This window comes from Danio rerio, chromosome 21 (genome assembly GCF_052040795.2).
Source record: "Danio rerio strain M-AB ecotype USA chromosome 21, GRCz13ab, whole genome shotgun sequence".
Lineage (NCBI taxonomy): Eukaryota > Metazoa > Chordata > Actinopteri > Cypriniformes > Danionidae > Danio > Danio rerio.
Window position 1 is genome coordinate 39292099 of NC_141041.1, and position 15637 is coordinate 39307735.

Consider the following 15637-nt stretch of genomic DNA (forward strand, 5'->3'; position numbering starts at 1 on the left):
TGCCTTTCAAGTGAAATCACTGAACATAAATACACAAGGCTGAGAAAAATGCTCATTTTACATGGCATTCAGAGGTTTTGACATCTGAACTCTTTATTTCTTTATTCTTAGAAAGTTCTAATTTCTAATTCAAAGTATTTTTTTTATTATTTACAAAACGGTTATCTAAAATTAGTTTAAATGGACATGTGTAATTAAAGCAATTTGAAAAAATGGTAGGAAAAATTTTTGGTACATCAAAGTGTAGTTAAGTTATAATAAAAAAACACCAATATCATCCAGCAAAAATTAATTCATAATGTCACTAAATTGTAATATTTATACCTCAATTTAACAGAAAATCAAGGTGAATAACTGCTAAAAGGTTCTGTTTTGCAGAAAACAAATAAACCCTCCTTTCAACAAGCTGGCTACAAGCCTAAAAGTGTAATGTTAAAATTATGTTTATTAACTGATAAAGAGAGAGTTTAATAAAGACTTTTGTTTATATTTTGTATAAATTATACATGTATCATAGTATTTTTAAAATATGGAGCACAAGCTGTAGTTCCCCTTCGGTTGGGGAACTTCAGTGCCATAGAGTGGATTGATTGAAATCCACGAAATGGGAGGATTCGGATCAGAAGCCGCTTGTCTGGAGAGTATTGAACGGGCCAATGAATGAAAATGAATTGGCAGCGTAAGCTTGCGCAGGTGTGCTGCATCGCCAATTATCCCAGCATATAAGCACACCTGAAGCGAGCAAACGCCATCCTTTTCGCTTCAGATCCTTTCTGAGTGAGTCGATGAGGGTTCCTCTTGCTGTTCAGCACTTCAGAGCAAACAAGTGTCTCCCGGTCCAGAGTGGGTTTTCGCGGCGGCAGACGGTCGAGCTGGGTTTCTCCCTTGCCTGCGGTTCTTTGGGTCCGGTCCTCCAGAGCGGTGCGTATTGTTGCAACTTTCCTAAAAGAGCAACACAGTCGTGCAGCACGTCCTTTTCAGGATGGCGCTTCGATTGTGCGTTTCTGGATGCAGGGGCCCAGGGCGGCGTTAAGTCCGGTAAACGGACCGCGAAGCGTCCCTGAGACAGGCCATCCGGAGAAGAGGAAACTTGCTCTTTCCCCGCTGGAGGGCGGGGCCCCGATTACAACGGTACTTTTCAGTGCCACCAAAACATCAATAAAAGAGCACTTTTCCCATTCCCCGGATGTGACAGCACGAATTCTGCCAGTCCGGGACGCGCTGCCTTCCGGCTCGCAGATTCTACGTGCTTTGCCAGTGGCTCACGAGCACTGGGGGGACGGTCTCCCTTCCCTCAGCCCTCCAGCCCCCTCTCCGGAGTCAGGGTGCGGAACCAGAGCGAATCGCTCTCCTCCAGCTCTCCCGCGGGACCCTCGTGCTTCCCGCATCAGCACACCCACTCCGCGCTGCCCCACCGCTGGTACGTCAGTAGCGATGACTCCATTAGCGAGGGCTCTGCCTGCCTGGTTAGCGCGGGCCAGCCCCTCGCGGTGGCTCATACGCACAATCAGACTCGGTTACGCGATTCAGTTCGCAAAACGGCCCCCCAAGTTCACGGGAGTGTATTTCTTCAGGGTCAACCCCCTATCCGCCCCTGTCTTGCGAGAAGAGATTGCTGCCCTCCTGGCGAAGGGTGCAATCGAGCCAGTTCCTCCAGCTGAGATGGAGAGTGGGTTTTACAGCCCATACTTCATCGTACCCAAAAAGAGCGGTGGGTCACGACCAATCCTAGATCTGCGCGTTTTGAACCGCTGTCTGCACAAGCTGCCGTTCAGAATGCTCACGCAGAGGCGCATTCTCCAATGCGTTCGTCCTCAGCATTGGTTTGCAGCCATAGACCTAAGGGACGCGTATTTCCATGTCTCCATTCTTTCACGCCACCGCCAATTTCTGCGGTTTGCGTTCGGGGGTCGAGAGTGGCAGTACAAGGTCCTCCCCTTCGGGCTCTCTCTGTCTCCGCGGGTCTTCACCAAACTCGCGGAGGGTGCCTTAGCGTCCCTTCGGCTCGCGGGCATCCGCACACTCAATTATCTCGACGACTGGCTGATTTTAGCCCACTCGTGGGAGCAATTGATTGTGCACAGGGACAAGGTGCTTTGGCATCTCCGCCTACTGGGGCTTCAGGTCAACCGAGAAAAGAGCAAACTCGCCCCCGTGCAGAGGATCTCTTTTCTCGGAATGGAGCTGGACTAGATCACCATGGTAGCGCACCTCTCTGAGGAACGCGCTCGCCTGTTGCTGAACTGTCTGAGAGAGCTCGACAGCAAACTAGTGGTCCCACTGAAGTTCTTTCAGAGGCTCCTGGGGCATATGGCATCCGCAGCCGCCGTCACGCCGCTCGGATTGCTTCATATGAGACCACTTCAGCACTGGCTTCACGATCGGGTCCCAAGACGCGCATGGCACGCGGGCACACACCGGATCTCTGTTACTGCGCTGTGTCGCCGCGCCCTCAGCCCTTGGAACGACCCCTCGTTCCTACAGGCCAGTGTGCGTCTAGGACAGGCGTCCAGCCATGTTGTTGTTTCAACAGATGCTTCCAACACGGGTTGGGGGGCCGTGTGTCGCGGGCATGCGGCTGCGGGCCTGTGGAAAGGCACCCAGTTGCATTGGCATATCAATCGCCTAGAGCTGTTGGCAGTGTTCCTCGCTCTCCACCGCTTTTTACCGGTGCTGGAGCGGCAACACGTGCTGGTCAGGACGGACAGTACGGCGGCAGCGGCGTATATCAACCGCATCGGGGGTATGCGCTCTTGCCGCATGTCTCAGCTCGCCTGCCGTCTGCTCCTCTGGAGTCACCCGCGGCTAAAATCGCTGCGCGCCATTCACGTTCCAGGCACGCTCAATCGTGCAGCCGATGCGCTCTCACGACAGCTGTTACGCTCTGGAGAATGGAGACTCCACCCCGAGTCTGTTCAGCTGATATGGGCGCGATTCGGGGAGGCCCAGATCGATCTGTTTGCTTCCCCCGAGAACGCTCATTGCCAGTTGTTTTTTTCCCTGACCGAGGGCTCTCTCGGCACGGATGCACTGGCCCACAGCTGGCCACGGGGCATGCGCAAGTATGCGTTTCCCCCAGTGAGCCTGCTCGCGCAGTTACTGTGCAAGGTCAGGGGCGGACGAGGAACAGGTTCTGCTAGTTGCGCCCCTTTGGCCCAACCGGACCTGGATATCAGAGCTCTCACTCCTCGCGACGGCCCTCCCCTGGCGGATCCCTTTGAGAGAGGACCTACTCTCTCAGGGACAGGGCACCATCTGGCACCCTCGCCCCAATCTTTGGAACCTCCACGTGTGGTCCTTAGACGCGAGGAAGACTTAGGTAACCTACCGGCTGCGGTGGTTAATACCATCACTCAGGCTAGAGCCCCCTCCACGAGGCGCGCCTACGCCCTGAAGTGGAGTCTATTCACTGAATGGTGCGTCTCTCGCAGAGAAGACCCCCGAAACTGCCATATTAGTGTTGTGCTCTCTTTCCTTCAAGAGAGGTTGGACAGCAGGCTGTCGCCCTCCACTCTCAAGGTTTACGTGGCCGCCATCTCCGCTTATCATAACGCGGTAGCTGGCGGCACCGTGGGAAAGCATAACCTCATCATCCGGTTCCTTAGGGGTGCTAGGCGAATTAATCCATCTCGCCCCCCTCTCATGCCCTCTTGGGATCTTGCCCTCGTTCTCACGAGTTTGCGAGCCGATCCCTTTGAGCCACTCGAATCAGTATCTCTAAGATTTCTGTCCCTGAAGACAGCTCTGCTGGTTGCGTTGGCCTCCATCAAGAGGGTCGGGGACCTGGAGGCATTTTCGGTCAGTGACTCGTGCCTGGAATTCGGGCCGGATTACTCTCACGTCATCCTGAGACCCCGCCCGGGTTATGTGCCCAAGGTTCCTACCACCCCCTTTAGAGATCAGGTAGTGAACCTGCAAGCGCTGCCCCCGGAGGAGGCAGACCCAGCCCTTTATTTACTTTGTCCAGTTCGCGCTCTGCGCATTTATGTGGACCGTACTCACAATTTTAGATCATCTGAGCAGCTCTTTGTCTGTTATGGCGGTCGGCAGCAGGGAAGTGCCGTATCGAAACAAAGATTATCCCACTGGATTGTGGATGCCATTTCACTCGCTTATTCGAGTCGAGGTCAGCTGTGTCCCCCGGGAGTGTGTGCACACTCCACTCGGAGCGTTGCATCCTCCTGGGCGCGTGCACGCGGCGCCTCTCTAACAGACATCTGTAGAGCTGCGGGCTGGGCGACACCCAACACATTTGCAAGGTTTTACAATCTGCGAGTGGAGCCGGTTTCCTCAAGGGTATTAGGTAACCCTTTGGTGATTGAGGAAACAACTCGGTAGGGTGTTGTGGGTGCGTCACGCTTGCTTGACTATCCCCTCATCGGGGGCGTTGGTAAGGTGCAGTCATTATGGCGCTTTCCATACTTCTCCCATTTCGTGGATTTCAATCAATCCACTCTATGGCACTGAAGTTCCCCAACCGAAGGGGAACGTTCGAGGTTACAGAAGTAACCCTTCGTTCCCTGAGGAGGGGAACGGAAGTGCCATACTCCGTCGCCATAATGACTGTCCCTTAGCTGTTTGAAAGTCTCTTCAGCTTAAAAGGATGGCGTTTGCTCGCTTCAGGTGTGCTTATAGGCTGGGATAATTGGCGATGCAGCACACGTGCGCAGGCTTACGCTGCCAATTCATTTTCATTCATTGGCCCGTTCAATACTCTCCAGACAAGCGGCTTCTGATCCGAATCCTCCCATTTCATGGATTTCAATCAATCCACTCTATGGCACTTCCGTTCCCCTCCTCGGGGAACGAAGGGTTACTTCTGTAACCTCGAACGTTTTTCTGACAAATAGTTTTAACCGAAATTGGAAATGCTAATCTAAGAGATTAGGAGAACTGGCAGGCTCATATACTTTTACATGTAGGTGTTTATTCTGCAGTTAGTTTTCAGGGAATAATGTTCACAAATTATATCAGTCTGATATAACGTTAGACCAGGGGTGGGCAAAAATCGGTTCTGGAGGGCCAGTGTCCTGCACAGTTTAGCTCTTACTCCAATCAAACACACCTGCTTATAGATTTCTAGTCATCTTGAAGACACTGATTGGCATGTTCAGGTGTTTTTGATTAGAGTTAGCGCTAAACTATGCAGGATACCAGCCCTCCAGGACCGAGTTTGCCTACCCCTACACTAGGTAAAGGCGGTGAAAACATTAGCAATAGCGGCATTATCATGATGGACACATTCAGTAGCAAACTTCCCAGGTAACAAAGAATTCTGGTCCAGATTTGGCATAAAGCTGGCACAGCAGGCATTCTTCCAGCGCTGGCATACAGCATAAGGGCCAAACATGGCCCAGGTTTGGCTAAGGTGGCACCGACTTACAGGCGGCACTCAAGACTTGGGCCAGATATCAAATGTAGGATGTTCACTGCTGCATGTGGGCAAAGCAAATGCGGATGGTGTGGGCAAGATGTAGGCCAGAGAAATTTTGCTATGCGGGTGAGTTTATGTGACACTTTTCGTTAAAAAATGCTCTTTATGTTCACCTTTTTTTGCTGCCACCATCCTCACTGGTACGTGTCACACACCTCACACACATCTTATGGGATATTCCCCCCACAGTTGTTTTGGCACTGCCTATATCTGAAAGCAGCCTCTCATATGTCAGCAGGGAAAGGCAAAGCCAATCACAATGTTTATATGTGTTTGTGTTTCCATTTATGCTAAATGTCCCTGGTCCCTTCCCACCAGGCACATAGCGTCATAAGACGTTAATATTAGGTTAGATATAAGTCATGATGTCAGGTGACCAAAATTCAATGTCTAACCAGCATCTAAGGACAACGTTATTTTCACATCCAATAACGACGTCAAATTACGTTGGTATTTGGTTGATTTAAGGTTGTGTTGGAGAGTGACCAAAATCTAATGTCTTATAGATGTCATAGTGGTAACGAAGTTTTGTTCTGATGTCAACTCGATTTTCATTTCCAAACAAAATCCAATGCCCCCACAACATTAGGGTACAATGTCAATATGACGTCATGTTGATGTCCTGTGCCTGTAGGAATAGGTGTATTACAGTTAGCTCCCAGTATTTCTTATTGTAAGATTGGGGAAATGGCGATGGCAGTTTTTTGCTTTTGCACCTTTCATTAATTCATTCTCTCTTTGACTTCACAGGCTCTTCGAAACTCTTCAGTCTCTCTTCTGGTCTGTATTCGGGCTGTTGAATCTGTATGTTACCAATGTGAAGGCTCGTCACGAATTCACAGAGTTTGTAGGAGCCACCATGTTCGGCACTTACAACGTCATCTCTCTGGTGGTACTATTGAACATGCTCATTGCTATGATGAACAACTCCTACCAGCTTATCGCTGTGAGTGTCGTTAAATACTGCTGATAATTTTTCAGAATGTTTCACCTCAGTTGTTTGAGAATGGATGTAGAGTTAAAAAATTTTTGAGCAGTTTAAAAATGTTCGGTCAGCTGCTGTAATTGTGCTCTTACAGGGTGAACCAACTTTGCACTTAAATTTGAAGCATTAAAACTCACCAACCATCAACAATGCAGATTTAATTAATGTTCTAAAAAAGTAAAAAACAAAAATTCAGTTTTAGGAAAGTGTCAGGGTTTTTGATTCTGTGCAAATGTCATGTCATAAATTGGTAAAATTTTCCAACTCACCTTTACAAACCTTTTTTTTTTTTTTAGTTTTTTGCACATGAATTATTCCCCATTGTTTAAAAGTGCAGTAGTTGTTCTGCCAAATGCTAACAGTAGCTTTGAAAACTCCCCTGCCATCCAAAGCCATGCCTCCTGAAATTACAAATGCAGACAGTGAAGATGACAGTTGACAACCCACTAGATCATGTTTTTGCCAGTTAGAAAGCTTTAAAGTACTTTATAATACTACAATTTTGCAAAATTGTCAGAATGTGCAATATTTCATGCATGCAAGGATTGCTGGTCTCATTATTTTACATGCTTTGTCTCAAAGTGACAATGGTGCTTGGTCGGTGGGGTGTGGGCGGGGGATTACACTTATTACTAAGCAGACATCCTAAGTTTGGAAAAGTCATTTCCGGGGGGGAGACAGAGGTGATTTGCGGGAGGTTGCGGGAGGGTGCACAACGTATCTGAAGAGCAGGGAAGGATGCGGTGGAGAGGACCGGGTAGTAGACGGGTGATTTCCAGGAGATTATCTTTCGTTTGCAGGCATCTTGGGATCTTCCAGGAGACTTGGGATGTCTGACAAAGCCATACTTGCTATTTCAGACCAAATATTCAAAGTAGCCTGGGAAACTATTCAGAAACCACGTCACAGGTATATAAAACCAACTTCACCGCAGTAAAGCAGGCTAGGTTGAATATCGTTATTTACTTGTTTTATTGTTAAACTAAATAAAAATCGACATTATGATGCTGTAAAAAGTCCCTTATGAAATTGAAAATAGTCACATCAATATTTCGCTACATTTCAGTAGCTGAACAACACTTTTGTGCATATAACTCATTCAAAAAAACAACATAATCTACAAAAGCTTTGTGTGACTAAAAGAGTTTTAAAACATAATATTACCTGTGGTGACACGGTGGTGCAGTAGTTAGAGCTGTTGCCTCACTGCAAGAAGGTTGCTGGTTCGAGCCTCTGCTGGGTCAGTTGGCATTTTTGTGTGGAGTTTGCATGCTCTTCCTGCGTTTGCGTAAGTTTCCCCCCACAAGTCCAAAGACATGTGGTACAGGTGAATTGGGTAAGCTAAAATTGTCCTTAGTGTATGTGTGTAAATAAGAGTGTATGTGTGTTCCCCAGAGATGGGTTGCAGCTGGAAGGACATCTGCTGCGTAAAACATATGCTGGATAAGTTGGCGGTTCATTCTGCTTTGGTGACCCCAGATTAATAAAGGGACTAAGCCGAAAAGAAAATGAATGAATATAGAACATTACCTGTCTAAAAGAAATACTTTAGCTCCAATATTGATTTTTAATTTTTTTTTGTTTTGTTTTTTACCTCTGAGTAGCAAAATTAGTTCAGTTTATGAATATTAATGATCAATAATAACAAGTTATCATTAATTAGGAATATTCAGAATTAACTTATTTAATTATAATATTTAATAATATTTAATTTAACAAAATAAACATAACAATGACTTTGCCTGCTCATTTGGGTGAACTCTGTAATTATTTATTTTTTTTAGAAAAGGAATTATAACTACTTCTTGTTAAGTAGATGAATCGTTTAAAAGTTTTAGTAAAAGAAGGGTCTGTCGTTAAAGTGACTTTTTCTTTGAGGCAAAACAAAGACAATCCAACATGGTTATACAGCGTGATTTATTGACTAGTCTAACATATAACAAACAACCGTACAAAACATAACAACAAAAACATAGAAAAGAAAGAAAGAGAGGAAATAAAGAATTTAGATAAAAGAATGGCAAATCTAACTAACTAACTAACTAACTAACTAACTAACACAACTATTAAGAACCACCAAGACTATAAAAACACCTTTCTGTTAAAGGGGCACAGCGTAACGCACGACTAAATACTTGGATTTAGTGGGTCTGTCTCTCTCTTGTTGTGCGAGTTTCCCTGATTCTTGGAAGATGCTGTCTTTCAAGAAGTCCTTTCATTGGCGTGGAGTTTGTGACGCAGATCGGAGGGTACACTAGATGCAAAATTTAAACTGGATCTATTTTGGCGGAAAATCAGAAACGTGGACTCAGGTGGGTCACTTGGATTCCGAAACGCAGTTTGCCCCTTTTGTGTCAGGGACACTCCTGTGGGTACATTCTGCTGAGACCTTTCTGCCGAGGTTTAAGGGGTGTAACAGGTATTTAAAGGCGGTGGTCATGTAACTCCCAGTCTCTCCTGACCTACCAATGGCGTGATAGGAAAAGTCACCTGGGAAACTTCCTTTCTTCTCCTCACTTGTCTGTACCGTCCCAAGATAGAAAGACAAAACTTTAACTCATGGTTTGAAACTACACCAAGCATACAAGTTATCATCCTATGTCCTAGATCATGAGTTAGAATTATGTATAGAGAAGAATGACATCAAACATGATGGACATATGGAAATAAATCATACATTTTAATTTGTCTAATGTCTTGAAAAGGGTATATACATGTGTAAGAATTAAAAGAGAAAGTCAGGAAGAAAATACAAAAGTTTACAAACACATTACATGTACTTTGGGCTAAATTTTGAGACTTCTGAGTCCATTTCAAGTGTGTGTGTGTGTGTGTGTGTGTGTGTGTGTGTGTGTCAGGATGGAGGGGGTTTCTTTGAAATGTCTTTGAAGATGGCAGAACTCTAGCTCTGGCCAGCATCTTGGTAGATAAAAGGTCACAGAGTGACTTTCACTGGCAGTCTTGCTGGCACCAGGGGCCATAAACTCACGTAGAACAAACCCATACCCTTTAAGGGGTCACAATGGAATTTTACCTCCTGACTGTGCGCTACAGATGTCACTCTCTCTCTCTCTCTTGTGTGCACGTGAACGCGGCACATGTTCACATGCAAACAGTGGATCTGTCTGTGTAAACGGGTTCGCAGATGTACAAATCTACATTTGTACAACTATTTTTAATCGGACGAACATTTTTTAGTCTCATGCCTTACCCAGAATATAAAAATACATATAAATACATTCAGATCATTTACTTTAATCATTACTATTGGAATTTGAAGAGATTTTCAACCAACACTAAAAAAAATGTTTCTAAAGACAATCACCTTCTGCACCTTTAATATCTGTAGATTACACATGTTTGTGTATTCTCTAAATTCATTCGCAGTAGGAAGTGTATTATGTTTGGACAGACTATCCTATTTCAGTTGTTTTGTGACAGAGTGTTGGGTTCACTTTTATGTTCTGTTCTGTGCTTATATAAGCTACATTTAGTGCCATGTCTACATTAGTGTGTGTGTCTCACAATGAGAACTGTTATTCAAGTAAATAATTCTTAAGGCGCATCATGCAATCACAGGACAAATTGTCCAGAAACAAAGCCAGCCTGGGACACAATCCCAATTGGCACTTTCAGCACCATCCTGCATCCAACTGACTGCCTGTTTTTCTACTGTAGGATCATGCAGACATCGAGTGGAAATTTGCTCGTACTAAGCTCTGGATGAGCTACTTTGATGAGGGAGGGACATTACCACCACCCTTCAACATCATACCAAGCCCAAAGTCTGTGTGGTACCTGTGTGTGTGGCTGCACTGCCGACTGTGTGGACATGGAGAGCCTAGGCACGAGGACAAGTGTAAACACAAAAACCTTAAAGAGTTTACGGTAATTCACTGTGTGCTTTCATTTTGCATGCAGCGTGGGAGAAACATTGTCGCTTTCACTCAATATGTGTGAAAGAGTCCTTGTCAAAAGAAAGAAAAACAGCAGTTTTGAAAATGTATTAATAGTGCTGGAAGCATGCATAGCTATCATGACTGCCCATGCTTTAACTTCTCACACTAAGTATTACAGTTTGTGTGGCAGAAATACTAGGCAAATTATACTACATTATATTATGTTGTTTACTGAGATAAGATCTGCTAGTCACTTTCTAAATAAACAGACGTATCATAAGTAATCAACAAAACATTTCACAAAGTAGCCATAATCCTAATGCTCTTGAACACGTCTATAGAATGAATACTATTGAAAAAAATCTTTAAGCTACAAAATTAAAGCCATACGTGAGGTTATTTACAAAATAATTAATTAATAACTAGGGTTGGGTATCATTTGGGGTTATTTCGATACCGGTGCTAAATCAATACTTTTAAAACGGTAAAAGCGTGTCAAAACTGTGCCTGAACCGATACTTTTAAGCCACTAAATTAGGGTGGATGACTCTAGAAAAATCTTTTATTTGACAAAATCTTTTTAAAAAAATTTTAATAGAATTTAAGTTTAAATTAAACATCAATTTATATTTTTTATATTTGAATTGCATTAATATATGAGGCCACTTGTACTTTTGGGGGGAACATTTTAACATATATCATAAAATACTTTTAAAATATTCAAAGTAATTTTTTTTTATCTTCATAAGCAAGATAATTAAATAAACTCAAAATAATTTTCCTTGTTCATTTATTTGACAATTAACTTTGTACTGGTGTTGGATAACACACTTCTAATATTCAAGTACATCAAGGCACATTGTTGCACCTGTAAACTTTTACAGACAGGCCTACAATTGAAGTCAATTTATTTTGCCCTCCCATTCATTTAAAATTTCTTCAAATTTTAGTGTTTCCTAAAAAATAATTATTCTAGAGTCATAAGACGTATTTCTTATTGTTTTAATGAAAAAAAAAATTAAGGTCAGAATTATTAGCCTCCTTAAATAATATGTACAGTATATATTTTTTATATACACAACAAATTAGCTAAAAAATTATTTGACATTATCTCAACTTTCATAGTTAACTGATTAGGTCTTTAAATTACACTTTAATCTGAATAAAAGACTATAAAAATACTTAAAGGGACTTTGTATGATTAGAACTGTTTTGCAAAATTTCTAGTAAAATATTATGCACTGACTGTCAGCATGGGGAAGATAAAAAAGTAGATATTAGAAATTAGTTAGTTAAACTATTATGTTTAAAAATGTGTTGTAAATAAAGCATTTGTTGAAGACGGAAATCAAAAATTAATAAAGGAAAAACTAAACGAGTTGAATATGACTTACATGAGCCTTATTAAAAACTACATTAGATCAATGTGTTACATCTGTTCTTTGGTACTTGCTGACTGTTTGTAAATTCAATATTGCAGTTCCTAACGTAAAACTATGTACACCAGATTTCTGATTAATATTAGTCTCTGCATAGCCGAGGACTTCTATATTCATATGCTGACTTGATCCGGTACATACCTATTACAAAGGTACCGGTGCTTTAATGGCACCGGGTTTCGATACCCAACCCTATTAATAACAAATCATAAACAGTTTGCTGATGGTCAACATAACAGGAGCAAACCTCAGTCTTGCAGCCCCATTGAAAACTTCACATGGAATCTGATTAAACAGACCATAAAGTCTGCCAAACAACAGTAAATGTGATCACACCCTCAGTGGTTTTACACAAATAAGCATGATTAGAATAATACAGTATAGGTTCACATTCAAGACTTTCAATAAAAAACAACCCAGGGTCATTCTGATTGCTTACCCCCATATACAAATCTAGATAAAGCAAAATACGTCCCAGGAGCTACGTTTCTTTTGCAGTTTTTGTTTTTGAGAATCCAGCAGAGGCTGCTGTGTATGCTTTTTCAGATCTCAAATTTCTCTCGCGAGTGCCATTCCCACCAGCTGTTCTCACGTAAATCTACCAGAGGCCGCTGTGTATGCATTTTCAGATCTTAAATTTCTCTCACGAGTGCCATTCGCGTCTGATGTTTTCATGTAAATTCACCAGAAGCGGCTTCGTACGCGTTTTCAGATCTCAAATTTCTGTCTCGAGTGCCATTTGAGCCTGCTGTTCTCGTGTAAATCCACCAGAGGCTGTGTACACCTTTTCAGATCTCAAAACCCCATTGTCACGGTCAACTCCACTTTGTGTCTCAAGTCTGCTGAAGTACATGTCAAGTCTGCCCCCCCCCCCCCCCCCCCCTATTATTTTTTGTTTGAAAGATTAAAATGCAGCTATGCCTAGCTCTGGCTACATCATTTGCGTTATCCAGAAATGTATATAGGGTTACGTTTTTAGAATGAGCTTATGTTGCAACAATAACAAAAAAAAGACATTTTTAATTTTAGAAACAATGAAAATAAAGCTGCCTTCAAACTGCTTTCAAGAATGTCCTGGTCCGCAAAACGGTTCAGTGTTTATTTGGTATGCAGCCTCACATTACCCCTAAGCCAACGTTGGTTGCTAGGCAACCCTGCTTCAACTGTACCAATTCCCCTGACATCTTTCGATCAGTTAACCTTCTCTCTGTTGGGTGAGCTCTACTGTTTCTGCGTACTCACACCCACCTTCTCCCACACATAACTCATGGAACAAACAGTGTTGTGTTTCAAATAATTATGTAAGGCTGCTGTCATTTATTTTTGAATTTGTAGCTTTTGGCGTTTCAGTTGACAATATGTGCATGTCATGCTTTCAGAGGGTTTCAGTGAACAGTGTATGTGGACAAAAGCAAATTACTTATGATCATTTTTTCTCAATCTTAAAATCATACATATGAGCAAAAAGTTATCACAAATTTATCTTTCAGGGCACTTTGAATAAAGTTGCTTGGATCATGTTTAGGACTTTACACTACCTGACAAAAGTCTTGTCGCCTATCCAAGTTTTAGGAACAACAAATATTAAATTGACTTGTAGTTCATCATTTGCTATTAGAAGTGACTAACATGAAAGGCAAGGCCTCTATAAAATGTCTATTTTACCAAAAATAAATATAATCATGCCAAGATTTTTAATTATTTAATTAGGACAGTAAGGTGTGACTTTGCATAGACAAAAGTCCTATCACTTAACAGAAATAATGTACAGTATAAAGTAGGGATGTAACGGTATTGTAAATACCGTCATACCGCAATATTAATTTTTTTTGATATTACCATAGTCGCATGACTCGGTAAAACTATAGGTCTGCGAATGAAGCGAACGGGAGGTACCGGAAACTACAATTCCCATCAGCCCAGGCTTGGCCATAATCCCTTGCGGTCTGTTGTCGCTACAGATCCAGTAATGCGGAAATGGAGTGTGCTGCTAGAAGCGGGGATCAAAAAGAGCTGGAAAACCCTAAAGCGGGTGTTGTCGCCGCGCGCGTACTGAATATTGGTGTTGTCGCGCGAGTTCTTATCAGCTGTGTTGTCGCGCGAGTTCTTATCAGCTGTGTTGTCGCGCGCGTACTGTAAAGCGGGGACGGAGGGTATGTCGCGTCGCGGGGGCACTTTTGATCATTTTGGAAGGGAACTTTCTATCCAAGACTAAAAAGGGCATGTGCACTGCACAGGTTGAGCCCTGTATGTGCACGTGCCTGCAAGTTGGGGAATACGACTAATAATCAGTCATGGGGACTGCAGAAACACAGCACACTGTTCAGATTGATGCAGACATGAGATCTCTATCTCACTCATGGTTTGTCCTCTCAAGTGGGGGAAAGACAATGCACAACGTTACCCACTGCTGTCAACCTGGGCCAAGTCATATCTCTCTTGTCCCAGAAACCTCAGTCCCAAATGAGAGGGTTTTTTTTCTGTTGCAGTGGACATTGTAAATACCCAGAGATACCTGCTTTTACCAGATTATATTTATATGATAATTTTCCTTTAAAGCCATCTCTATCTAAGTAAGTGAGTGAGTGATTAAATGTTGAATGTAATGAGTTTTCAACACTACTAAATTGAAACTTTATTTTTTTACATGGTTTAATATTTTTTTGTTATTAAAATTGAAGTTCCTGTTTCAAAGCTTACAGATAGATGACTAATTTGTATGTCATTGACACTTTTGGCACTTTTTTGGAGTATTTTCATAAGTTTTGTTTTTTCCTGTAAATGATTCAATAAATACCGTACCGTGAAATTCTGATACCGTTACATCTCAGTATAAAGTCATGGTGCAGTGGAAAAATAATTAATTTTGTGTATGACTTGCATGAGCTCGCATCGATACATCACTGCAATGACTCCAATAACTTATTAATAAAAGTCATCTGGAATGGCAAAGAAAGCGTTCTTGCAGGACTCCAAGAGTTCATCAAGATTATTTTGATTCATCTCCAAAGCCTCCTCCTTCATCTTACTCCAGACATGCTTAATAATTGTTATGTCTGGTGACTGAGCTGGCCAATCTTGGAGCACCTTGACCTTCTTTGCTTTCAGGAACTTTGATGTGAAGACTGAAGTATGAGAAGGAGCACTATCCTGCTGAAGAATTTGCCCTCTCCTGTTATTTGTAATGCAATGGGCAGCACAAATGTCTTGATACCTCAGACTATTGATGTTGCCATCCACTCTGCAGATCTCTCACACACCCCCATACTGAATGTAACCCCAAACCAGGATTTTTCATGGCTCCAATAGGTATTTCTGCAGTATCTGTGATGATTGCGATGCAGTTTCACAAATAATTCATCTAAAAACTCTTTTCCAAATGATCAACTAGAAATCAAGTAATTAATTGTTGCTCTTACACCTGAGATCGACGACAAGACTTTTGTCAGATAGTGTACATAGAGGACATGCAGATCTCTTTTAAATAAATAAATACAATTTTCATTTTGTGATCTATTCAGGGTTATTGTTAAAAAATAAGAAATAAAATAATAATAATAATAATAATAATAATATGTTTTTTAAAATTTTTATTTTTTATTTTTAATCAATTTAAAGTTTCAAAAAAAAAATTTCATATCGTCATTTTGGGGTATCGTATGTAAAATTTTGAGGAAATAAATGAATTTAACCCATTTTGGAATGAGGTTGCAACGTAAAAAAAAAAAAAATGGAAAAAGTTAATCGCTATGAATACTTTCTGGATACACTGTATTGGTTGCTATGCATATTTATTTGTTGATAATATGTTATTGTGTGTCTGTTTCAGGAAAGGCATGCTGATAACCTCATTCAGAATCAGCATTACCAGGTGATGGCG

General features: G+C 42.3%; 2 protein-coding genes across 3 annotated transcripts in view; both read left to right on the top strand.

Annotated features, from left to right (window-relative positions):
* trpc5b (transient receptor potential cation channel, subfamily C, member 5b) overlaps positions 1-15637 on the top strand; it is a 76992-nt gene that overhangs the window by 55171 nt on the left and 6184 nt on the right. For both annotated transcript variants that reach the window (XM_087301751.1, XM_087301750.1), the window contains exons 7-9: positions 6185-6380; positions 10098-10307; positions 15587-15628. In XM_087301751.1, the coding sequence (XP_087157877.1) occupies positions 6185-6380; positions 10098-10307; positions 15587-15628 (448 nt within the window). The remainder of the gene's footprint in view (positions 1-6184; positions 6381-10097; positions 10308-15586; positions 15629-15637) is intronic.
* The window catches only part of LOC147838916 (uncharacterized), a 166036-nt gene continuing 150943 nt past the window's right edge, over positions 545-15637 (top strand). The window contains exon 1 of the mRNA XM_087301816.1: positions 545-961. The gene's annotated coding sequence lies outside the window, so the exon portion shown is untranslated. The remainder of the gene's footprint in view (positions 962-15637) is intronic.